Here is a 27,007-nt window from a genome sequence, read left to right as displayed (position 1 = left end):
CTCTCCATTCTGGGCCCATCTGCTCCTTCTCCAAGCAGAGCAGGCAGACCTGTTGCCCTAGCAACTCCCAGACTCCACACAGACCGTGTGTACACACTACTGTTCTTTCTTCAGACAAGCATGTCAAAACTTTGTTCGTTTGCACCAATGTCTCTCATTCACACTTGCTTGTAAATGTCCAAACTCACCAAAAATAACATTTGGTAGCTCCAAGGCATTCAGTTGTACAACTGACAAGGTACCATTTCTGTTTCCTTTCCTACTTATATATGTATAACTTTATGAGCTGGATTGTTGGTCTTTGCAATTTGTTCATTTTCGTTTGCTCTCATTAGCATATTTAGCGAAGCCTCCATTGAAATTTGTGATTACTTGTGCTCATTTTGTTAGCATTCCCCCATTTTTACACTGCTGCTACTGTTTATTATCCATGCGTAGTCACTTTACCGCTACCTATATGGGCATACTTCAATTGCCTCGACTAACCTGTGCCCCCTCACATTGTACCGGTACCCCCTGACTCTGTACCGCTATCCCCTGTATATAGCCTCGCTACTGTTATTTTATTTTTGCTCCTTATTTGTTATTTTTCTTTATCTGCTTTATTTTTTACTTCAGTTTATTTTAGCAAATACTTAACCAACAATGCAGTTAAGAAAAATAAGTGTTAGGGGCTTGTAAGTATGCATTTCACTGTAAGGTCTACACCTGGCGCATGTGACAAATAAAATTTGATTTGATTTAAATAGACGCCCAATGGGAATTTTTCCCCCTTGTGTACTAAGCTGGTAATGCCGTAAATCCTGGTGTGAGAGAAGGACGATAATGAGGATATAAAAATCTGGATACCGCCCAACCAAACCATATGTGAACACACTGTATGGACACGTGTGTTTAGGTGCACAGCGTAGACTTCTTCAGACACACCTCACACAAACTTTATCCCACATACTCACATTATATGCATTCACACACTTGACACACACAAACACTCCCACTAATCTCTACGAATTATCACACACACACACAGTGAACTTACCCCCAACACGACAGGTTTCAAACTTATCTGCCCTGTTAAACTGTGGGAGAATTAAAGACTTAACCCCTCTACCGCCAACTGTCAGACTGTTGTCACACAACCTGTCAGTAATGGGATGTTTTTAATAAATTTCATCAGCAAGCTTTATCGAGACAGAGTATATTAGTGTTTTTTTATTTTATTATATTTTATTTTTGCATTTTCCAATTAACAACATTCAAGACAAACGTGAAAAGATATTAGACAACAATAGGACAAAGTGACAATAACAGATGAGCATAACAAAGAAAGAAAAAATAAAACAAATTATAATTATATATACAGACATACAATAAAAAAAAAATTATAATGAGACATTGGTTCATATGGTCACCTGCCGTAGGCTACATATTATACGTTACGTGTGAAACATTATATAAGGATAATATAGAGATTCATTCAATGTGATGTGGGGGGAGATTCTCCATATAGTCAATAAAAGGTTGCCAAATTCTGTAAAATGTATTTAACTTATTCCTCAAGCGGTAAGTAATTTTCTCCAGTGGGATACAACTATTAACTTCTGATAGCCACATTGCAACTGGCAGGGGGGAATCCATTTTCCATTTCAAGGCGATACATTTCTTGGCAATCGCTAGCAATATTTCTGTTAGCTTTATAGTATGGCTTTGCCTAAGATTGGTGTTAGTAAAGTTGAGTATATTAGTGTTTACAGTAAACGAGTAAACTATACTGTAACTCGTATCTTTGATTATGCCAGGTGCATGCATGTTCACTCTGACAGCTGCATATACAGCTGAAGTTTACATACACTTAGGTTGGAGTCAATAAAACTCGTTTTTCAACCACTTCACAAATTTCTTGTTAACAAACTATAGTTTTGGCAAGTCGGTTAGGACATCTACTTTGTGCGTGACACAAATACTTTTTCCAACAATTGTTTACAGACAGATTATTTCACTTATAATTCACTATCACAATTCCAGTGGGTCAGAAGTTTACATACACTAAGTTGACTGCCTTTAAACAGCTTGGGAAATTCCAGAAAATGATGTCATGGCTTTAGAAGCTTCTGATAGGCTAATTGACATCATGGGAAAATCAAAAGAAATTAGTCAAGACTTCAGAAAAACAGTTGTAGACCTCCAAGTCTGGTTTATCCTTGGGAGCAATTTCCAAACACCTGAAGGTACCACGCTCATCTGTACAAAAGAGTACGCAAGTATAAACACCATGGGACCACGCAGCTGTCATACTGCTCAGGAAGGAGATGCGTTCTGTCTCCTAGAGATGAACGTACTTTGGTGCAAAAAGTGCAAATCAATCCCAGAACAACAGCAAAGGACCTTCGGAAGATGCTGGAGGAAACGGATACAAAAGTATCTCTCTCCACAGTAAAACGAGTCCTATATCGACATAACCTGAAAGGCCGCTCAGCAAGGAAGAAGCCACTGCCCCAAAACCGCCATTAAAAAAGCCAGACTACGGTTTGCAACTGCACATGGGGACAAAGATGGTACTTTTTGGAGAAAAGTCCCCTGGGCTGATGAAACAAAAATAGAACTGTTTGGCCATAATGACCATCATTATGTATGGAGGAAAAAAGGGGAGGCTTGCAAGCTGAAGAACACCATCCCAACCGTGAAGCACGGGGGTGGCAGAATCATGTTGTGGGGGTGCTTTTCTGCAGGAGGGACTGGTGCACTTCACAAAATAGATGGCATCATGAGGAAGGATAATTGTGGATATATTTAAGGAACATCTCGACCTCAGTCGGGAAGTTAAAGCTTGGTCGCAAATGGGTCTTCCAAATGGACATTGACCCTAAGCATACTTCCAAAGTTGTGGCAAAATGTCTTAAGGACAACAAAGTCAAGATATTGGAGTGGCCATCACAAAGCCCTGACCTCAATCCTATAGAAAATTTGTGGGCAGAACTGAAAAAGCATGTGCGAGCAAGGAGGCCTACACACCAGCTCTGTCAGGAGGATTGGGCCAGAATTCACCCAATTTATTGTGAAAGGCTACCCGCAACGTTTGACCCAAGTTAAACAATTTAAAGACAATGCTACCAAATACGAATTGAGTGTCTGTAAACTGCTGACCCACTGGGAATGTGATGAAAGAAATAAAAGCTGAAATAAATCATTCTCTCTACTATTATTCTGACATTTCACATTCTTAAAATAGTGGTGATCCTAACTGACCTAAAACAGGGAATTTTTACTGGGATTAAATGTCAGGAATTGTGAAACTGAGTTTCAATGTAGTTGGCTAAGGTGTATGTAAACTTCTGACTTCAACTGTATATGCATACAGAAAGTCTCCTCTGAGTAGTAAGGGCTAGTGAAACTACAGCACACTGTACAGTAGCTTTTGTTTTATGTATGTGTGCACTCTGCTGTAAGATTACCCTCATATGACCCTGTGTCAAGTGATTGATTGTGTTCCAGGTGTGTGTGGGGTCTGTCCATCACACCTGTTAAAAAAAAAGAAAAGCTTCTCACCATCAGGCAGCTGAATAGCCACCACTAGGCAGCTATCTGCCCCCCTGCCCCCTGGACTTCCTACCCCCACACCCCAACGGACATTTATCATTGTTACTGTCACAAATGTATTTATTATTATTTGTATTATTGTTTCATTCACTTCTCTTTTTGACCTGCACTGTTGTAGCACAGCAATTAAGAATGTCACTGTACTCTGCAATTACATCTGTGACCCTGTTCATGTGACTAATAAACTCCTCTCTCCTCAGTGGTGGCCTATTGACCTGTAAATCCCATGTGCCCGTGTCTCTCCAGCTCTGGAGTTGGATGGACAGACGGCTGAGCGTCAATAATGGCTGCCTACCCAGTACACCTGCAGCATATTCAGTGCCAATTGTAGAGAGGGGAATATTAGATGTTTGAACACAACATGTTATGATAATAGCCTCTTATAGTCTGTAGCTAATATTTTCTATATCAGATAGGTAGGCAATGCTGTTGCTTCATTCTTCTCTCAGTTGTTGGTCTTGTCGACAACTTGCAAGCTTGTCTCTAAATGTAAAATAAGAGCACAGCGAAGTTCTTTGATTCTTACATCCCAAGGATGTGGTCCCGTGTGGCTCAGTTGGTAGAGCATGGCGCTTGCAACGCCAGGGTTGTGGGTTCATTTCCCACGGGGGGACCAGGGTTCAATTCCCACGGGGGGACCAGGATGAATATGTATGAACTTTCCAATTTGTAAGTCGCTCTGGATAAGAGCGTCTGCTAAATGACTTAAATGTAAATGTAAATGTAATGTTTGCTTTTCTGTGTACATTTTATTTTTGTGCAAAGTACATGTTTCAAAAAATGATATATACATAAGCTATAAATTACCATATACATGTCAGCATGCATATGAATGCTAACATTAATTTGTTTCTTGGGTGGCTGCATCTCATCTCCTGACAGAACGGAGTTTTGTCTCCAATCCTCGTCTGACACTGTTATAGCACAGCCTGTTGATCGATTAAATCACTGCTAGATGTGGCACTTTCCCCTTCTGGTATCATATGTTAAAGTTTTCAATGTTGCCCTACCTATCTGTACCCGCCCTTACAGAAATACCTAATGATTTCACATTTGGAAAATGACACAATTTCACATGTGAAAATGTGTTTTTGGAACACTGTATGTGACCAGGTTTTCACAAGTGTAGTTTCATGTTATCACATTAAGATCACGTGATTCACTAGTACTTTTCAAATCACCCAGTAATTGCTATCTGCAGTGTTAGTTCTCAGGTAAATGTTCCAAATCTTCAGCCATTGTCACGTTGGTCGTCTGTAGAAGGAGAGGAGGACCAATGTGCAGCGTGATATGAATACATCGTTACTTTTATTAACGAAGAACACTGAATAAACTTACAAAACAATAAAACAAACGTGAAGCTATATATAATAAGTGCAGACACAAGCAACTAACACATAGACAATCACCCACGAAATACTCAAGGAATATGGCTGCCTAAATATGGTTCCCAATCAGAGACAACGATAAACAGCTGCCTCTAATTGAGAACCAATCTAGGCAACCATAGACATATAACTACCTAGACTAGTCAAAAACCCATAGACATACAAAAACCCCTAGACAAGACAAAACTAAACAAACCACCCCTTGTCACACCCTGACCTAACCAAAATAATAAAGAAAACAAAGAATACTAAGGTCAGGGCGTGACAGCCATTCCCTGGACCTTTGACCAAAAATGAGCTACATATGGACAGTACCAAAATAAATTATCTAATGACTGCCTCCTCGCAGCAAAATCTGCAGAGCTGGGAAAATGTATTTTATATATATATACACTGCTCAAAAAAATAAAGGGAACACTTAAACAACACAATGTAACTCCAAGTCAATCACACTTCTGTGAAATCAAACTGTCCACTTAGGAAGCAACACTGATTGACAATACATTTCACATGCTGTTGTGCAAATGGAATAGACAAAAGGTGGAAATTATAGGCAATTAGCAAGACACTTGCTTCCTAAGTGGACAGTTTGATTTCACAGAAGTGTGATTGACTTGGAGTTACATTGTGTTGTTTAAGTGTTCCCTTTATTTTTTTGAGCAGTGTATATATATATATATATATATGGGACACATTCTATTGGTTGCAAGAATTTTGTATAATTTTTAGTTTTGAATCATGTGTTTTGCGTGTCAATTCATAAACCATGTGCCATGGAATCGGTACATCAAATCTCTTCCCAACTATTTTGCAATTTATATGGCACGGCTGTCAATTTTTTTTGGTCCTTAAATGTAATTGGTATATTTTTTATTTGTCATGGTTAAAGAAAACTATTTATGGTCTTAATGCAGGGCCGACAGACAAGTTGCTTACTTTTTACCCTTTCTATTTGCCTGTTCCATTTTTGTGGTAATGCTGCAATTAGTTGATTGTAATTTTGGGTAGAGCAGACATATCCATATGTCTGTGTTCGCTGCATGTGTGACACAACTCCACCAGTCGTATTTATATAATTTACAAAAATGATACCTTTAAAAAAAAATCTATTAGTAGATTTGAGTTTAACCACTATTTGTTGTATTTGTTCTGTCTTTTCAGGTGGATTAAACTGCATTTGCAACCAACTTTGTAAGGCTTGTTTAAAAAATAACGATATTTTAGAGATTTCTTTTACAACTGCTTACTTTTGGTTGTTTGAAATCTGAATAAAGGGAAAAAGGCCATTCTTGAACATGGGGTGAGACATTCTTACTAATTTACTAGAGAACCATTTCAGATTTAAGTATGACTGATGCCTTTAGTGCCAGGTCTATTGCTTTAGTATTTAAACATGTCTGCCCTCACAATTCATATTCATTATATAAATAGGCCCTTTTAATTTTGTCTGGCTTGCCATTCCAAATAAAATGGAATATATTTTTGCTCATATAATTTAAAAAACAGGTCGCTAGGTGTATGAAAGACCATAAGCAAATAGGTTAACTGTGAGATGACTAAAGAGTTAATTAGGGTGATAATTTTTTTTTTTTTTTAAGAATTCCCACAAATAGACAGGTATTTTCCTTTCCATGGTAGCAAGATCTTATCTATTTTTGCTAACTTTATATAAAAATTTATTGGAGTGAGATAATTTCTTTCTTTTGGGACTTGTATACAGAGTATGTCCACATCCCCATCAGACCATTTTATTGGTAAACTACACGGTCATGTAAAAGTAGCATTTTTTTTAGTGATCCAATACCTAATATAATATATACTTATCATAATTTGGTTTTAATCCAGAGAGGATAGCAAAATATCTACATACTCTGAGGCTGTGGAGGGATTCTAATTGTGGTTTTAAAAGAAAACGTGAATCATCAGTGTACAATGACACCTTTGTTTTTAAGCCACGGATTTCTAATCCCTTAATATTATTGTTGGATCTAAATTTAACATTTTGACGGCACTAATAGATATGCCGATAGTGGACAACCTTGTTTTACTCCTATTGACAATTTAAAACTTTCTGAGATGTAGCCATTATTTATTATTTTACACCTAGGGTTACTATACATAACTTCAACCCATTTAATAAGATATTCTCAAAAAATGAAATATTCTATGCATTTATATATAAACTCCAGTCGTACTTTATCAAAATTATTTTCAAAATCTGCTCTGAAAACCAGGCCTGGTTTCCCCGATATTTCATAGTATTCTATTGTTTCCAGTACTTGTCTTATATTATCTCCAATGTATCGTCCATGTAAAAAAACGGTCTGATTTAGGATGAATAATGCTTGACAATAAATGGAACGGCTCTTTATATATACTACTAGGATCCTGTTTCAGTAGTAATGAAATCAGACCTTGTTGCGTGTCCAATACTCTGCAGTTTATATAGGAGTGGTTAAAACATGCTAATAATGGTCCTCTGAGTATATAAGAAAAAGTGTAGTATACTTCCACTAGTATGCCATCCAGCCCTGGAGTTTTTCCAGCCTTAAAGGCTTTAATTGCATGAAGAAGTTCCTCTAATTTGGCCTTCACATTAGTCTTTCTGTACAGATGTTAATTTTACATGTATTAATAGGTAAAAAAACGTACAACTTAGCTTCAGTTAGTGGAGATGGAGGAGACTGTTTAAGAATGAAACAAAGTACTACCTCTTTGAAACAAACATTCTTAAAGTACTACCTCTTTCAAAATATAATTCAGTGAATCATGCATGACTCCATTTTGTAACAAGTTTCAATTTAAAAAAATCCCCCCCCCCCCATATTCCATCCGGTTCGCTTTATTTTTTATAATATACTACACTGGATCTTTCTTGAATAAGTTCCTCCATTTATTTTTGTTTTTCCTCTAACTTATTCTGTTCCTCTATGGTACAGTTTTTATTACTATCTAACTGTACTGTTGGTCCTTCAATTTCCTTTGTTAATATGGACTCTTTTGATCTAAATAGCTTTTGTTTTATAGATGAGTACTGAATTGCATGGCCTCTAAAGGCACATTTAAGTGTTCCATACAATAAGGGGGATCTGCTGTACCTAAGTTGTCGGAAAAAGTCAGTTAGAAATTATTCTGTTCTTGTTATAAACAAGTTATCATCCAGTAGGCTTTGATTCAATTTCCAATATCCTCGCCCACATGGAAATTCTGTAACAGTAATATATATGCCAATTATGTGATGATCGGACCGCATTCTGTCCCCTATCAACAATTATTATTATTATTTTTTTTTTTTTTACTTTTGGTGCCAGAGAGAATGACATAAGTAATCAAGATGACTAGCTTGATTTAAGCCTCCGCCATGTATACCTCACTACGTCAGGGTATGTAAGCCTCCATATATCCACTAATTCCAATATATTCATGATTTCCTTAAGTGCCTGAGGGTGATGGTTTGTAGTGTGATTTTCTTTACGGTCCATAGAGGTATTTAAAACCGTATTAAAATCCCCCACCGTAATAAGAGTTGATTGTTGCTTGTAGAGTTGATAAGTTCTTATATATTTTCTAAGAAGATCATCATTATTTGGACCGTATATGTTAATAAGCCATATGTTTGTCCAATGACATATTTAAAATAATCCATCTACCTTGATCTGTTTGGACAATTTGCGCATTTTTATCAAAATTACTGTTAATTAATATCATCAGCCCTTTTGAATGTCTTTGACCATGGGAGAAATATATATTTTTCCCCCCCCCCAGACCTTTTCCCACAAAACTTTCCCATTGTTTCCTGTAAACAATAGCTATTATATTCCTTCTTGTTTAGCCAGGTACTGGTTGTCTTTTCTTATTATCTGCTAAGCCATTACAATTATAACTGGCTATGCTTATTTCACCACTTAACATAATGAGACACAAGTTTAAATTCTATTTATCAAAATATATGTTTGTAAACGTACCATTAAAAAGTAAGATGATGATTGAGTGTCTGTGGCTGTACCATGATATTTGCATTGCTACTAAGGTAACCTCCAATTGGACCCCACAATTCCACCTGCTAAAACCCCTCATCCCAAGTTGGGTTGTCATCCCAATGTCTGGCAGACCGATCCCATAGCCCCGGAGAGACTGGGACCCATTCTTCAAAAAGAGCACACAGTGCCACCCACGAAACAGAAGCAGATCAAATGCATTTCTATCGCCCTCACCTCGATTTGTATGATATATAGCCATTAAAATATCTATCTTTCTTTTTCCATAATTAGCTATTCATATTTGTAGTAATTTATGCAAAGGATTTTTACCTCTCACCATTACCAAAATTACATTATGGCAAGCAATTATTATATTAGCCAACAATTATTGTGAATCATCCTATATTGTCCCTAACATCTTTTACTCCAACAGTTGTGGGACACACACACTCAACCCCTTTCCCCCACAACAACCATAGATTCTCAACAGTTGCACCATCCCAGAGCCCAACTCAAGAAAGGTCTTGATTTACGAATGCAAATAAAGTTGCAGCTGTATGAGAAGGCCTGCAAAACTGAGCAAAAAAATGTAGAGGTTTGATTAACCATTGTCATGTCCTAGATGATGGTCACATATACCCCCTTCCCCTGAAACAACCACATGGTCCCCCATAGTGACCATATTCCCAAGCATCTCCGTGCAGTCAGACCTTTGATTTTGTTAGCCTAGCCACAGTTAAAGACAGTGTGAGACCCAAGAGGCTTTAAAAGCCTGTCTCTGTTAAAACATTTGAATCCATTTAGGCTGTGACAATCTATACAGATTACACTCCTCTCACCACAACGATTTACACCCCCCCCCCTCCCCAAATTTAGTTTGAAAGGCTATTAGGGATTATTATTATTAGCCGTCTCGTTTGTCACAGTTAAATCAAGGAGGTAAACAATGTGCAGTCATGGGCTGTGCCAATGTGCATATAACATACTGTGCACCTTTGTAAAATAGTATGCAAACTTGTTATATCAAACATCAAGTGCAGGATTAGACCTCGCTTCAATCTTCGATATAGAATTATCCCCAGTGCCATTTACATGTAAAGTGGCCCCTATGGATTCTTGGGTGAGCGCTGGTCACCCAAGAATGAAATGTATAATCAGTGAAATGTATAATCAGTGAGTGACAGTCCTTGGCGATGTCCCTCCTTACCAACCCCATTGATTATCCCTCCTCTACAGTACGCTCCTAGAGATTGACAGACTGAGCAAAGGTCCTCTTAAATCTTTTGAATTAACGTTCTTATCACATATTCCATTGATCTATAATTAGGACCTCGCCAAGTTTGTTTATTTCAATATTAAACACCACAAAACAAATGCAAAACTGTGCTTTGAAAACTGCCTGGGAACAGAGTAGCAGCAGCAGTCTGGGGTTATGAGGCTGCAGGGCTCAGGTGGGGCCATGACTGACAACATTTCCAGTGTTTTCTAAGTACTAGGCTAAGTGCTGTGTTATGTCTCTCAGTGCTGGCTAAACTCCACTGTGGGGTACACATCATGGACACACATATTTGGTTGTGTGTTTGTCTACTGGATTTGAGTTCTGGCTTGGCATTGATCTCGCTGTGTGTGTGTGTGTGTGTGTGTGTGCGTACACTGGCTTGGCACTGACCATGGTGCAGGGCCACCTGAGCCCTGGTCCTAGGGTTTTGCTACATCCCAGATAACAATTCTAGGGAGAGAGAGAATGTTTTGATGTTTACGTGTCCAGTTTTCCATTAGAATCTTCCCCTAACTATCTATGTTAGCAAAAATCTTTTGAGAACCTTTTTAGCATATGTTGGTGATGAAGGTAGAACATTCCCTTCATGTCAAGCAGAACTAATCTTGAAGGTGGTTACAATGTTCTCAGAATATACAATATTAATGTTCTAGAAGTGATTTATGGGACTTTGCAAGAACATTCATGTGTCCAGTTTTCTGAGGGTTAGGAGAATATTCCATCAACGTCACATCAAGCATACACAGAACATGGTTGCCATGTTCTCAGAATATACTATATGAATTTTCTAGACACGTTTCATGGGAAAGTTGCAAGAACATTTCTGTGTAGCAGTTGTCAAGAAGTCACCTGATGGTCCCATAGAAATGTTCTCCCACCCAAAAATTTTGGGTGGGAGAACATTTTGGGTCACCTTAATTGGTGAACCACACATCCATTCACAGCTCTTTTTGTCTGTTGGCAATGTTAGGGATATTCAGACACAGTGCTTCTAGCATAGTGTTTTCAACTGACATATTTGACACACTTTGAGATACCGGATTACATTGTGCATGTTCATTTATACAGTAATTATTATTCACCATGTCCTCACCTGGGATTTGAACTCACAACCTCTTAGTTCACACCATTCAGATCTTCCTGCTATGCCACCATGTCTGTCAGGTATCAGTATTTTACCTTTATTGAACTAGGCAAGTCAGTTAAGAACAAATTCTTATTTTCAATGACGGCCTAGGAACAGTGGGTTAACTACCTTGTTCGGGGGCAGAACGACAGATTTGAACTTGCAACCTTTCGGTTACTTGCCCAACACTCTAACCACTAGGCTACCCTGCCACCCCAGTTAATTTGACTATTCTCTCATTGGTTTAATTGAGTTATTTAAACAATTTAAGGGCTTTCTTTATAGTTGTCTAATGTTGGTGGGGTATATTAACCTATTTTAGTGATACTCCTGAATCACTATGATCAATATTAAGAAAATGACAAAAACTGTTAAATCCCCTTGGATTGTCGAGGAATTGAAAAATTGTATGGTTGAGAGGAATGAGGCAAAAGGTATGGCAAATAAGTCTGGCAGCCCAACTGATTAGCAAACATACTGCAAATTTAAGAAATCATGTTACTAAATTAAAGAAAAATAAACTATACTATGAAACAAAAATAAATGATATAAAGAATGATAGTAAAAAGCTTTGAAGCACCTTAAATGACATTTTGGGGGAAAAAAGCCAACTCGGCTCCATCATTCATTGAATCAGATGGCTCATTCGTCACAAAACCCACTGATATTGTCAACTACTTTAATTACTTTTTCATTGGCAAAATAAGCAAACTTAGGGATGACATGCCAACAACAAATGCTGACACTACACATCCAAGTATATCTGACCAAATTATGAAAGACAAGAATTGTACTTTTGAGTTCTGTAAAGTCAGTGTGGAAGAGGTGGAACAATTATTGTTGTCTATCAACAATGACAACAATGGAATATTATCCTAACCCACAGAACTTGACACATGAATGTTCTTGCACCATTCCCATGAAACGTGTGTAGAACATTCATATTTTAAGTTCTAAGAACTTGGTAACCACATTCTGGGTAAGTTCTATTTGACATTAATGGAACGGTCTCTTGGAAACATTCCTTGCACATCACAGGAACATTCTTATGAAAACATTAAGTTAATGACCAAATGAGACTCTTTAAAGTTGTGGGAACGATTGTTGTTAGCTGGGATGCCTGTCTCTTCAGGACTTTCATCACAGTCTTTTATCTAGATAGCATTAAATCATCACATCTCTTTCGTCTCTCACAATGATTCACATACATACACTCAAACCATTCCTCAACCCACACTATCTATCCTCACTCAAACGCCACCATAATATTGGTCTATCTCTATCGGTGATGTGAGATGTTTACCATGTATCTAATGAGGACTGCCTTGTTCGACTTGTTTAAACCTCGAAACAATTGAGACCTGTATTGTGTATGTGTGCCATTCAGAGGGTGAAAGGGCAAGACAAAATATTGAAGTGCCTTTGTACGGCATGTGTTAGTAGGTGCTGAGTTTTTCACGCTCAACAGTTTCCCGTGTGTATCAAGAATGGTCCACCACGCAAAGGACATCCAGCCGATTTGACACAACTGTGGAGTGAACATGGGCCAGAATCCTTGTGGAACGCTTTTGAACCTTGTAGAGTCCATTCCCCGATTAATTGACTGTTCATAGTGCAAAAAGGGGGGGTGCAACTCAATATTAGGAAGGTGTTCCTAATGTTTGGTATACTCAGTGTGTATAATCCCTAGCTTTCACAGTATAGTGTTAATTCTTTATGACCTAATTTCCATGGACTGGAGAAATGGAGTCATGAACATGACTTGAGCTGCAGGGAACATGTATTCTTGTCAAACTGACACTGTCCTGAATTCTGATAGTAGCTTGTGCCCACATAGCCAATAGTAGTCCCTTACAGTAAACATATTGACCGTAGAGGCCTACTGTATTTGCGCAAATCCAAAATACTGGAATATTTAGGTTAGAATTCTAAACAGAAGATCTGATACACACAGTTGGTGAAATTCCAGGAATAATCAATGAGGATCCTTCTAAAGTATCAGCTGAAGGTTTATTCCTTGGCCTGGCATAGATTAGTAAGAATACTATGAAATTCTTAGTATTCACAATGCCATTCATATGGACAGGATTAACCATTAATACAAATCTATATGAATGTCTTTGTGGATTCAGCGTGTAGGTGGAACTCGGGACAAGATTCCTGTGTTTAGATTTGCCATCCACCACCTCTCTAGGTTAAAGACTCATAAGCAAAGTAGATATTTGTCCTGCTGCCATAGGTCATGTTCTTGAGGTTCTGAAAGGCCACTCTATTGTGTTCAAGGGCTAAAGGTACACACACCTCCCCGTCTGGAGCAACATAGTCATCCAGAGGAAGCCATAACTCTATGGAGGCAGCTGCCTGGCTGTCGGCCTTTTATTCCTGCTCCTACCTCCTGACTGTCTCCTCTCCTGCTGGTTTCCTAACCCAACCTGCCTGCACAATGGAGATGAAGCTGCCGCTTACCGTCACTGAGGGGAAAGGTTGTTCCCTGGCAGGTTCTAAGACATTGTGGTGGGGTTTTGCTTCCCCATCAGCACACTAACTCCTTCAAAGGCAACATCTCTTTCATCTTCAACATTTCTGTAATATTGTAAAACATTGTGACATGCATGCAGATATCTAATGTTTTCTATGCTTGAGAGGCTTTCGAGGATTGCATGATGGGCCCTGTAATTCCTCTCAGATAAGAGCTCAGTGGAAATCTGAAATCAGATCACATCTTCTTAATTACAGGCCTGCATTAACCTGTGCTGTGCTCATCAGGGCTCCACGGTGCGTTATGCACTTAGGCAGAGAAGTGGCGAGGTAGAGACGGACTCCCCCAGCCAGCACTGACTCTCTCTGTCACTAGTCAGCCTGTCAGCACTGCGGCCCTCTCTCTTGGATATAAAAGGGCCAACCCGTGCCCTCCCGATTCCTCCCCCCCCCCCCCGCTACACTAATGACTTATAAATATCTCCTTCAGAGCCCAAGATGGTGGGCTGCCTGCTGCTCTGGTGGTGTAACAGTGCAGACCAGAGCCATTTAGGTCCACAGCCTTCCTTTCATGCCCTGCCATCATTCCTGCCAGAGAGCCAGGCCCAGGCCCGTGTGGGCTGTTAGATGATGGACAGCTGTTCTGATGAGGCCACTGACATGAGACAAGACTGCTGGGCGGTATACCGTATTTTATGATATACCGGTATTGATGCACGGACTGGTTTGGGTTTTTACTTTACCTTCTATAACGATATTTGAATGTTTGGTTTGTTAAATGTGATACACCGTGTGTAACGTCCATTTTTATAGTTTACTTCGCTACTTGAGTCATCTCTCCCTGCTATCTCTCTGCGCTTTCCATACAGACCTAGCCCGGCCCACTCAAGGAGCGCATTTCTTGTTCCTCGACCACGAGACACTTGAGTTCGATCTGCATGGTCAATGCAGCACATGCAACAATGTTGATAACGATGCTGTTTTCACTTTGCTTCTTAATATAAATCAACTTCCGTTCTATAATTACACTATCAGTTTGTGTTTCTTATATCTGCAAACAGCTAGTTTGTCTTTTCCTAGCAAGTTAGGTCTAAATCTTGTTAGCTGCTAATGCTAATCGCTAGCTAGAGAATAAATGTACTGAGTCAGCACAAACGTAATTAGCTATACAGCCTGATAATATGGTGTGGACATAAATCAGCATGTTGTTTTTGCAACAGTATCGTCTAAATCAAAGAGGAATAGGCAAAGGAAGGATATGTTATCTACATAAAGTCCCTAAGAGAGAACATTTAATGTAGCCAAAGATTATAGTTCCCCCAGGAAACACTAAACACTTTGGTTCCTACCCTGTCACAATAACTCCTCCCTGGCATTTTCATTCGTTGTCATGTCAAACAACACAGTGCCCACTATTATATTCTAACTATAGAATAATCATTCTATTTCCATGATTGCAACAGTTCACCCAAGTGTTTTGCTCCAAATCACAAGTCAAATCGCAATTGCAACATTTGATTAAAAATAAGGCCCATATTGTGCAGCGCTACATGGCAGTGTGAAAATGACCTAAAATGAGTGCAGAAAATGCCTGAAATTGATGAAAATGCAGAAAATTCTTTTTGATTTTAATTTAACGGTATAAAACAATCAGAATGGAGAAAGACCCATTGGAATAACTTAGAATGTATAATACTCATAATGCAAATGTATAACTTTTATTATATAAAAACATCAAATACCGCCCCATTTTTTAAAAATATGGTATTTTGGCCATATCGCCCAACCCTCCACTTCCATTAAACTAGTAGTCTTGACTTGCACACTATGGTGTTAAACAGCTGCACCTGTTTTTGTTTACACACATTAAAGGATTTACACACACACAATGCATTTTCCCATTGCAAATTATTATTTATTCAGCTTTGCCTTCAATGTTGTCACAATGGTGTTAAGCTCTTATCAGGGGGCATGGCTGCTGTATTGTAGTGTATCTGTGTACATCAAAACGTCTCATATCCCTGCCATATCCCTGGTAAGGAATCTACACCACTGTTCAAAAGTTTGGGGTCACTTAGAAATGTCCTTGTTTTTGAAAGAAAACCAAATGTTTTTCCATTAAAATATCATCAAATTGATCAGAAATACAGTGTAGACATTGTTAATGTTGTAAATGACTATTGTAGCTGGAAACAGCTGATTTTTTATGGAATATCTACATAGGCATACAGAGGCCCATAATCATCAACCATCACTCCTTTGTTCCAATGGCACATTGTGTTAGCTAATCCAAGTTTATAATTTTAAAAGGCTAATTGAACATTAGAAAACCCTTTTGGAATTATGTTAACACAGCTGAAAACTGTTGTTCTGATTAAAGAAGCAATTAAACTGGCCTCACAAGTCCTCAACTGGCAGCTTCATTAAATAGTACCCACAAAACACCAGTCTCAATGTCAACAGTGAAGAGGCAACTCCAGGATGCTGGCCTTCCTCTGTCCAGTGTCTGTGTTCTTTTTCTTTTTCTCATGCAGTTTCCAAGCAGACAAAGTAAACAAAGATGAAAAGACAAGGCACTAAGCAAACAGGAGCAGCATCGTGCAAAGATTAGACACCCATGAACTGCACTGGGCCCTAGTCCAAACACAGTTCTGACTGTTGACAAGCATCAGTCCTGTAGAGTGGAACAGACAAGTTACCCTCCAAAAGGCACCATAGTAGAATACCATCAGTCAAAACTGACCTCTGTCTTCAGCCTACAGGATCTCTCTTGATATGTGAAAGATGAAGGATTACTGTCTACTGTTATTAATTACTGTCTTAATTCAAGCCCTATCCACTATGTTCTACAACTCACTCGCTCTTTATCAGTGTAAGTAGGTCATGGTTTATGGTTTATGACAGTGATCAATGGAGATATGAATATTAACTATTGTAGTGGTCATGATCTGGTCGTTAATGATGATATAACGGTCATGAGGTAATGGTCATTAGTGATCGAGGGGAAGCTCCTTTCCTTCACGTTGACTGGGCCTAACACTCTCTTATTTGGATTAGCCAAAATGCATTATTCAAGTCCAATCCATCTGTCTCTGTGTGTGTGTGTGTGTGGTGGTGGGGGGGGGGGTGATATAGGGAGGGGGACTTTGTCCTAGTGCCACAGGCAGTGAGGAGATTTAGAGTGTTCGTTTTTCAGTCCAGTTTAGTGTTTAAAAGGACTGCTCTGATTGATGGCCCTCTATATAGAATAGCCCAATGTGGTTTCATAGAGTCTCTGAAGACATAGAGGACTATTTCGACATCAATCATGCATCTCCCCACATGGGCCAGCGGAATAATGTGTCCACTTTGGGGTGGCAAAGGTTTAATAGTCTTATCTTATTCTCCCCATTCTCATGAACAAATTGATATGAAACCCACTCCAAAAAAAGTCGCTTTCTATGTTTTTCACACCTGCTAAGTGACTGAAATGCACCAGTTCTGTGTCTATAGAGAAGATCTGTTAGCTTCTACCGTTCAAAAGTTAGAGCCAGATTTGTAGAAAGAAAACAAAAACCATTGAATATTTGTCACACCATCGCAGCAGCTCAAAAGATTCAGGGCTGACCCAAAACCCAGGTCCTGGTGATGTCCCTGTAATGCTGTATTCCATTACCTTTTCCTCTCGTACAACCTCAATGCCTGTATCCAACCTCGCCAATGTACACGGTTAAAGACCTGAAAAATAGGGATCTAAAATCAGCTTAGCTGGTCAAATGTGTTTCTCTCTGAAGTGCTCTTCCTTAAGTTTTTTTTTCCATTGATCAATTTATTATGTGATGAGAGAGTGAGAGAGAGAGACTAGGTGAGAGGGAGAGAGAGACCATACCAGTACTGTATGTGGTGGAGAGACCGGGGGTGTGGGAGTTAGAGCCCATGTTTGCATACAGAATCAATTTGAACACAGTCAAAACTTGAGGAATTAAAGCTCCTGTGTTGCGATGGCATACTCAAAATGGTTTAAAATAGCTTCAGAGATTACGCTAATGTAATCCAATTTAAAGGAGCCTCCAAATATTTATTATTTAAGCACCATCTGTTTGAAGCCCCAGGGGTCAGCCACAAACAGTATATGCACAAAGTATTCCACAAAAGAGGGCTATCTCATTGTCCTACATCACAAACTGTCTCCGCACCATCCAGAACCCAACTCACTCCTCATATACCCTCCATATCCTCACTTTACCTTAATCCTCTTTTTACATACAGGCTTAGCTTTGTGGACTGGGTACTGTATCAGGACACGTTTTGTAATGAAGCCTCATATTTTCCCATCATTGAATGCCACTCAGTCTGAGATGTTACATCGGTCACGGCCCATTTGTGAACTGTAGCCCCCCTGCCACTCACTGTGCTGTCAGACAGTCTTTCCTAGTCATTGCCCTGTGAATCCTTCCCTCTTTCCTGTGAAGACCTTCAGCCCCTCCGGAGCGTGCTACTGCAACTTTCACCAGCAGCTTCAGATTAGTGGTTCATTTGAAGGCTGTCTCAGTCAGCACAGGAGAGATAGTGGGGGCTGTGCTGTAGCTTGAACACAGGACCCTCAGGAGATAAAGACTACGGTGAAACGAGAGATTATAGTGAAAGATAAGTGGTTCTGTTTAATGAGAGTTGGTTTATCTTCTGCCTGAGGCTTGAAGGCTGGAGGGTGGGCATGGTTGTGTGTTTCAGCTGGGGACTGGAATCATTTGATTGTCTTATAAGCCATTTGTATTTTTCAAGGAGCCTATGGTGGTGTTTAAAACATAGGGAATATCCATTTGTTGTTTTTCATTGTGGATTTCAGGTGTTAAGCCTATATTTTAACATACTTGCTTTGATATCATTTAATTACTATCATGGATTATTATGGGTTATTGATCATCTAAAAATGGAGGCACTAAACATTTTGCCTGGCTACCCATCCACATCGCTCTGGCCAAATGCCACGCCCACTAACATTTCTTCTCCACGATGAGTCTGGATTTGATCTCCTCTCCGAAAACTTCTCGAATGCGAACACATTCAAACCGTTTTGATTGGTCCCTGAAACCTATGGGTTGTGCCAGAGCCTGAATGTAATAGTTTAGCTTCCGTCCCTCTCCTCGCCCCTACCTGGGCTCGAACCAGGGACCCTCTGCACACATCAACAACTGACACCCACGAAGCATCGTTACCCATCGCTTAACAAAAGCTGCGGCCCTTGCAGAGCAAGGGGAACAACTACTTCAGGTCTCAGAGCGAGTGACGTCACCGATTGAAACGCTATTAGCGCGCACCACCGCTAACTAGCTAGCCATTTCACATCGGTTACATGAACACACATAGGTAGAGCTTAGTTTCGGAAGTAGTCATTGGCTTTGATACTCTAATAGATACTCTAATAGATACTCTAATAGATACTCTAATAGATACTAATAGATACTTTGATACTCTAGAGACGATCCAATCGCTGATGACTTGTTTTGTACAACTCCCCTCACTTTGACGTCAGCAGAAAATGACTTCTATCATTGCAGGCTAGCGATAGGTGGAGCATTGGAATTAAATTCAGTATGAGTCATCAGGCTATCAAACATTGGCCATTGATTTTTAAATGACTCCACTACATCCATGTGATTCTAGTCTTTTGCTTAGTTGGTGATTCTCATAGATTTGCTGCCCCCTCTTGGCTGCTCATGGTAACTGACATATTCTCAGTGTGCTCTATTTTGAACACCAGCTTGGTAGCCTCATTCGACCATCCTGATGGATCAGGCCAACAGCTTGGCATGGCCATGACAGTTTTTGCTGAGATATTTTTTCCCATAGATTTTAGAACTCTCCAAAAAGGCCCACTATACTAATGTCTATCATACATTTTTGGGGAACAGATGAGTCTAGTTGTATTTCAAAGGCAAGATGCATCTTCTTTTTTAAACACCCACATTGTTCGTGTAAAAACATGGTAGTTATTAAACAATCCAGTTGACAGTGATGCCCCGCCTACATTGTGTTCTACAGTGGCAGCTTTTCAAGGGTTTATCTGTTGATAGATGTAGATTAATGATACCCATATCCACACCTAGTGTGTCTCATCTGTCTGCAGCAACACACAACCCAGATGGAGAGTGGAGACAGAGCCAGGGATTAGGGAAGATTTTCCTTCATTTAATAAACAATTGAATGGCACAGTTCGGAGGATAAACCAAGCCCAAGAAAAAGCGGTAAGAATAGTCACGGGAATATAGAGCATTATCGTGCATTAAGGTGCAGTGTATCATTTAAAAGAACCATTCCCATTCATCATCATTCTAATCTACAACACAGTCCAATACTCCTTCACATTAGGATACACTGTATTATTATTATCCCCAAAAGTCTGGAGGGCTTAGACTTAGCTGCACATAGTTGTATAGAATTTTTCCCATAGGTATGTAGACTATGATAAAAATTCAGGGTCATAAAGTATCACTTTGAATTACTTTTTTCAAAGTGACGCAATCCATCCTAATCCAATCACATCCTACATCCGTTTTCCCATAGGAAGAACAGTTATATATTCCTCATCCTCATCTATATACTCTTAGAAATGTTTGGGGTTCCATGTAGAGTCCTCTGTGGAAATTGTTCTATATATAACATAAAAGGGTTCTACATGGAACCAAAAAGGGTTATTCAGAGTTCTCCTATGGGGACAGCCAAAGAACCCTTTTAGGTTCTAGATAGCCCCTTTTTTTCTAAGAGTGTAGCACTGCTCTTTTCAAACACACTCATCATTTCTCAGTAAAGATGATGCCCCCATTGACTTCCAACTAATGAAATAGCCCACCCCCTCACCTTTAAATCTGCCATCTCAAGCAGAAACATTTGTTTCTATCCCTAGCAGGATTAGAGACAAAGTGCAAGCCAAATCAGAAAAACCAATCCAGGGTCTATTATGTTGTGGAATAACAGAATGGCTAATACAATGAGGATGCTATTAAATCCACTTCAGTCAGTCTGACAGCATCAGCTGTGATTACTGTTTTGGCAAGTTGGACTTTCATTGGCACAAGAGTAGATGTTGCATTTTCCATTGGCACATTGGTTCTCATTTGCCTTAGGAATTTCTGTGGAACAACAATTTTGAATAAACTTGTAAGTTCAATGCAAGTTCAAGTTCAGGACATGAATCAAGTAGTTTTATTTAGGCCTATCTGTTTCTGTTAGTATATGTTTTGAAAACCTATGCAGGCAAAGAGAAGTGATTGAGCTACAAATATGAGAATGAGAATCCAGTCATAACAACAGTCAGCGCAGAGACAGTTGTCAAAGTGACCATGTGTTAGCCTACCTCATCTGTGTCCAGCCGAGCTGCTGTACTTGGGTCACGTGAAGCAAGAGTCAGAGTCAGGGTTGAAGGATTGAGCCAGGGATTGTTTAGGGATTAGTCAATAGGAGCTTCACGGCAGAAATTAAACAAGGGACACCATAGCAATGGGGTCACGTGATACCAGAGGCAATAAGAAAGCATAGAGTCACTGCGACTATAATCCAAGAACAACATGCCAGCCCTGACGCCAGACAGATGCCCAGTTGCTCTCTCTCTCTCTCACTCCCCCTCCCACTCAATCACTCTCGCTCTCGTTCTCTCTCTAATTCACCCAGCTGAATAGTTTCATTCCAGAAAGAAATTAACCGGTGTGCTGTCACACTGCAGCTGTTGAGCAGCCCCTGGCCTAGCTAGATGTATGTGTGTGTACGGACTTGACCGTCTTGCTGAATGTGTGTTTGTGTTTATTGGGACTGGGGGTTAAGACCCTCCTCTTATAGGGCTAGTGTTTTTGCGGACTAGGGATTTGAGACCCTCGCCACGTCACGCTGAGGGGGTTGTCTGTGTGTGTGTGGAGAGGGGTTATTCTGTGTGTGTGCGTGGGACCTAGCGCCAAGCTGGCGGAGGGCGAGGACTACGATTGCTGGGATCAGATGATCCATCTTCAGCTGACCAGCTCAGGGGACTGGCCAGCACCATGTGAGTGAGCCTGCCCACCACCATACTCTAGTTCAATTTCTCCTCTTTTTCTCCTTCTCTTATCTCTCTCATTTCATTCTCATCCATTCATTCAATTCTCATCATCTGATCTCTCTCATTCCAACTTTCATGCTCCTCTACACCTTAATTTTATAATCTGCCTCTTCTTCCTCAACCTCTTTTCAATGCTTTGGTTGTAGGCTGCTGGAGGATACTTTAGGTTTTATTGCTCTGCCTTATGTCTTTATGATTATCCTAAGTGTAGTTATATGGGTTATTTCTTGGCATATAGTCTTGATATTTTGCAGGAGGAGATATGGGTTAGACCTGGTCATTAAATGTGAACTAGTAAGCACTTAAGTCCTCAGACAGTTAAATCAACTAAATGCTTGAGATTATTTTATGCATATCCAGATATTCCAATCATTTCTAATGCTTGACATTAGCGAATGTCTCTTTTAGAAAGTTCAATCAACTCAAATGTTTGATTTTACCTTATGTTTTTTATGGATATCCCAAATGGCTCAAACGCTCAAGGTAAGCTTATGAATGTATTTTTTCTGAAAAGTGTAATTTTGTTTGAGGTTGTTGGCTATATCATCAATATAACTATGTTACAGTTCAAGTTTACTGCAAACAATTCAGGGTTGTCTGACCACACACAGTAGGAACAAACAGAACTCTGGTAACCAAGTACAACATCCCAAATGTGGGTAAATTATTGATTTGTGAGATCTGTTATCTCCATTTTGGTCTGTCAGAAACTTTGTGGAGCCGAGTCCAGCTGAATGTTGCCCAGGTTACTTAAAAGCCCTCTCAAACAGCTGTGGGGGATGACAGATCTTTATCCAATATTAATCAAGGCACTGTCATTATTCTGCTTTTGATCTCATTTTTCTAATGTGCTCCATCTTCCCCTTCCATTGATCTCATCTGGGCTTTGCAGGTTTACATCTGGCCAGTGTTTGTAGTGTTAGGGGGATTACCAGTATCGCTGTTGAATTATGATGGGTGAATACAAACAGATTGCAAGAGAGGGCTATGCAGATGTCAAGGAGATGTCAAGGAAGACCTGAATGGGCTTCAAGGCTTGGCCATTATGTGAAGCATGCTGTGACAAGTAGGGCTGGCATAATTACCGTATAACCGTGTAACCAACGGTTATGGATGAAGACCATCATGAAAATAAAATGTATTTTTATTGTGGAATGAACAGCTGACTGAAGATGGGACGGCCAGGCATTCGTGTGGTTGAGTCTGTCTCTGTTGTAACATGGACTCTACAACGTGATGAAACGTTTGTTGCACCTTGCTGAAAACAAGCAAGATGTTGTAGCAAACAAGTCATCAGTTGTCGAAGCAACGCCCCCCTCCTTGCAGCAGTAGCACCTGCAGTAAGGAGCATAGGAAAGAACAAAATGTGCGTCTTATATTTAAATTTTTTCAAACTGTTAGTACGGTGACCACAGTTATTTGGCTGACCAATAACCATCATCCAAAATTCCATGACCGTCACAGCCCTAGTGGCAATTGACATCATACTTTTTGACATCATACAATTGACATCGTATATAAAACTGAACTGATTAGATTGGAAGAGTTTTGTTGACTGCAATTCGCTCCCTACCCCTTCCTATAACCCTTCAATGTTGGCAGATCTGTGGAAGCAATATTGTGGAAGCTTCACAACTAAATCGCTTATACCTATCCAGAGCCTTCACATCTGCAAACACTGAAGGGTTAGCACGAAGGGGGTAGGGAGTGTATTGGAACCGGCTGTGCGTTGGTGCTGTGTCAGGTGAGTTTTGGTGACTGTGTCTCTGTGTGTTTGCTGTGTCAAGGTGACTCCCAGCGGGTGGAGATGCCCAGGAGAGAGATGGAGGTGGTGAAGGGTCAGATGGTGGTCCTGCAGGCCTGGTACAGCCCCACATCTGATATCGGCAGGAACAGTGTCATCTGGAACTTCATGGCCAACGACTCCAAGCAGGTATGTAAGCCATCTCCTCTTCTTCAGACATGCATGGTTTCCACTAGAGGTCGACCGATTAATCAGCATGGCCGATTTTCAAGTTTTCATAACAATCGGTAATCTGCCTTTTTGGATGCCGATTACATTGCAATCCACGAGGAAACTGTGTGGCAGGCTGATCACCTTTTACACGAGTGCAGCGTCAAAAGGACCTTGTGGCTGCAAGAAGCCAAGGTAAGTTGCTAGCTAGCATTAAACGTATAAAAAAACAATCAATCTTCACAACTACACATGGTTGATGATATTACTAGGTTAACTAGCTTGTCCTGCGTTGCATATAATCAATGTGTTGCCTGTTAATTTATCATCAAATCACAGCCTACTTCAACTTCGCCAAATGGGTGGTGATTTAATAAAAGCGCATTTGCGAAAAAAGCTGAATCGTTGCACAAATGTACCTAACCATAAACATCAATGCCTTTCTTAAAATCAATACACAGAAGTATATACCTGCATATTTAGTTAAAAAGAAATTCATGTTAGCAGGCAATATTAACTAGGGAAATTGTGTCACTTCTCTTGCGTTCAGTGCAAGCAGAGTCAGAGTATATGCAACAGTTTGGGCCGCCTGGCTCGTTGCGAACTGTGTGAAGACCATAATTAATATGCCAGAATTTTACATAATTATGACATAACATTGAAGGTTGTGCAATGTAACAGCAATATTTAGACTTAGGGTTGCCATCCGTTCGATAAAATACGGAACGGTTCCGAATTTCACTGAAAGAAGAAAGTTTTGTTTTCGAAATGATAGTTTCCGGATTTGACCATATTAATGACCAAAGGCTCGTATTTCTGTGTTTATTATATTATAATTAAGTCTGATTTGATAGAGCAGTCTGACTGAGCGGTGGTAGGTAGCAGCAGGCTCGTAAGCATTCATTCAAACAGCACTTTACTGCATTTGCCAGCAGCTCTTAGCAATGCTTGAAGCACTGTTTATGACTTCAAGCCTATCAACTCTTGAGATTAGGATGGCAATACTAAAGTGCCTATAAGAACATCCAATAGTCAAAGGTATATGAAAAACAAATGGTATAGAGAGAAATAGTTGACGCGTCATAATTCCTATAATAACTACAACCTAAAACGTCTTAACTGGGAATATTGAACCACCAGCTTTCATATGTTCTCATGTTCTGAGCAAGGAACTTAAACGTTAGCTTTTTTACACGGCACATATTGCACTTTTACTTTCTTCTCCTACACTGTGTTTTGCATTATTTAAACCAAATTGAACATGTTTCATTATTTATTTGAGACAAAATAGAATTTATTTATGTATTATATTAAGTTAAAATAAGTGTTCATTGTTCATTCAGTATTGTTGTAATTGTCATTGTTACAAATATATATATATATACATACAGTTGAAGTCGGAAGTTTACATACACTTAGGTTGGAGTCATTAAATCTCGTTTTTTCAACCACTCCACAAATTTCTTGTTAGCAAACTATAGTTTTGGCAAGTCGGTTAGGACATCTACTTTGTGCATGACACATACTTTTTCCAACAATTGTTTACAGACAGATTATTTCACATATATATCACTGTATCACAATTCCAGTGGGTCAGAAGTTTACATACACTAAGTTGACTGTGCCTTTAAACAGCTTGGGAAATTCCAGAAAATGTCATGGCTTTAGAAGCTTCTGATAGGCTAATTGACATAATTTGAGTCAATTGGATGTGTATCTGTGGATGTATTTCAAGGCCTACCTTCAAACTCAGTGCCTCTTTGCTTGACATCATGGGAAAATCAAAAGAAATCAGCCAAGACCTCAGAAAACAAATTGTAGACCTCCAAATCTGGTTCATCCTTGGGTGCAATTTCCACACGCCTGAAAGTACCATGTTCATCTGTACAAACAATAGTACGCAAGTATAAACACCATGGGACCACGCAGCCGTCATACTCCTCAGGAAGGAGACGTGTTCTGTCTCCTAGAGATGAACGTACTTTGGTGCGAAAAGTGCAAATCAATCCCTGAACAGCAGCAAAGGACCTTGTGAAGAAGCTGGAGGAAACAGGTACAAAAGTATATATATCCACAGTAAAACGAGTCCTATATCGACATAACCTGAAAGGCCGCTCAGCAAGGAAGAAGCCACTGCTCCAAAACCTCCATAAGAAAGCCAGACTACGGTTTGCAACTGCACATGGTGACAAAGATTTAACCTTTTGGAGAAATGTCCTCTGGTCTGATGAAACAAAAATAGAACTGTTTGACCATAATGACCATCGTTATGTTTGGGGAAAAAGGGGGAGGCTTGCAAGCCGAAAGAACACCATCCCAACCGTGAAGCACGGGGGTGGCAGCATCATGTTGTGGGGGTGCTTTGCTGCAGGAGGGACTGGTGCACTTCACAAAATAGATGGCATCACAAGGAAGGAAAATTATGTGGATATATTGAAGCAACATCTCAAGATTTCATTCAGGAAGTTAAAGCTTGGTCGCAGATGGGTCTTGCAAATGGACAATGACCCCAAGCACACTTCCAAAGTTGTGGCAAAATGGCTTAAGGACAACAAAGTCAAGGTATTGGAGTGGCCATCACAAAGCCGTGACCTCAATCCTATAGAAAATCTGTGGGCAGAACTGAAAAAGCGTGTGCGAGCAAGGAGGCCTACAAACCTGACTCGGTTACATCAGCTCTGTCAGGAGGAATGGGCCAAAATTCACCCAATTTATTTTGGGAAACTGGTGGAAGGCTATCTGAAACGTTTGACCCAAGTTAAACAATTTAAAGGCAATGCTACAAAATACTACTGGGAATGTGATGAAAGAAATAAAAGCTTAAATAAATAATTTTCTCTACTATTATTCTGACATTTCACATTCTTAAAATAAAGTGGTGATCCTACCTAACCTAAAACAGGGAATTTTTACTGGGATTAAATGTCAGGAATTGTGAAAAACTGAGTTTAAATGTATTTGGCTAAGGTGTATGTAAACTACCGCCTTCAACTGTATATACATCGGTATCGGCATTAAAAAATCAAAATCGGTCGACCTCTAGTTTCCACAGAAACCACTGTTGCTGGATGTTTTCTCATGAACTTTTCCCTGAAGTGTTATGTCTCCCTAGTTGGTGATTAGTTGGTGTGCGGTCTGAA

At 39.7% G+C, this 27,007-nt stretch overlaps 1 protein-coding gene across 3 annotated transcripts in view; it reads left to right on the top strand.

Annotated features, from left to right (window-relative positions):
* Positions 1-27,007, top strand: part of LOC120028829 (endothelial cell-selective adhesion molecule-like) — a 76,492-nt gene that overhangs the window by 39,075 nt on the left and 10,410 nt on the right. Inside the window, exons 1-2 of one of the 3 annotated variants that reach the window (XM_038974076.1) lie at positions 21,503-21,859; positions 23,701-23,846. In XM_038974076.1, the coding sequence (XP_038830004.1) occupies positions 21,814-21,859; positions 23,701-23,846 (192 nt within the window). In that variant the 5' untranslated portion in view covers positions 21,503-21,813. Of the gene's footprint in view, positions 1-21,502; positions 21,860-21,937; positions 22,397-23,700; positions 23,847-27,007 lie in introns of those variants that run through there. The other 2 variants (XM_038974077.1, XM_038974075.1) reach the window with 2 other exon arrangements.

This window comes from Salvelinus namaycush, chromosome 34 (assembly GCF_016432855.1).
Source record: "Salvelinus namaycush isolate Seneca chromosome 34, SaNama_1.0, whole genome shotgun sequence".
Taxonomy (NCBI): domain Eukaryota; kingdom Metazoa; phylum Chordata; class Actinopteri; order Salmoniformes; family Salmonidae; genus Salvelinus; species Salvelinus namaycush.
This window is presented reverse-complemented; position numbering and strand designations above follow the sequence as displayed.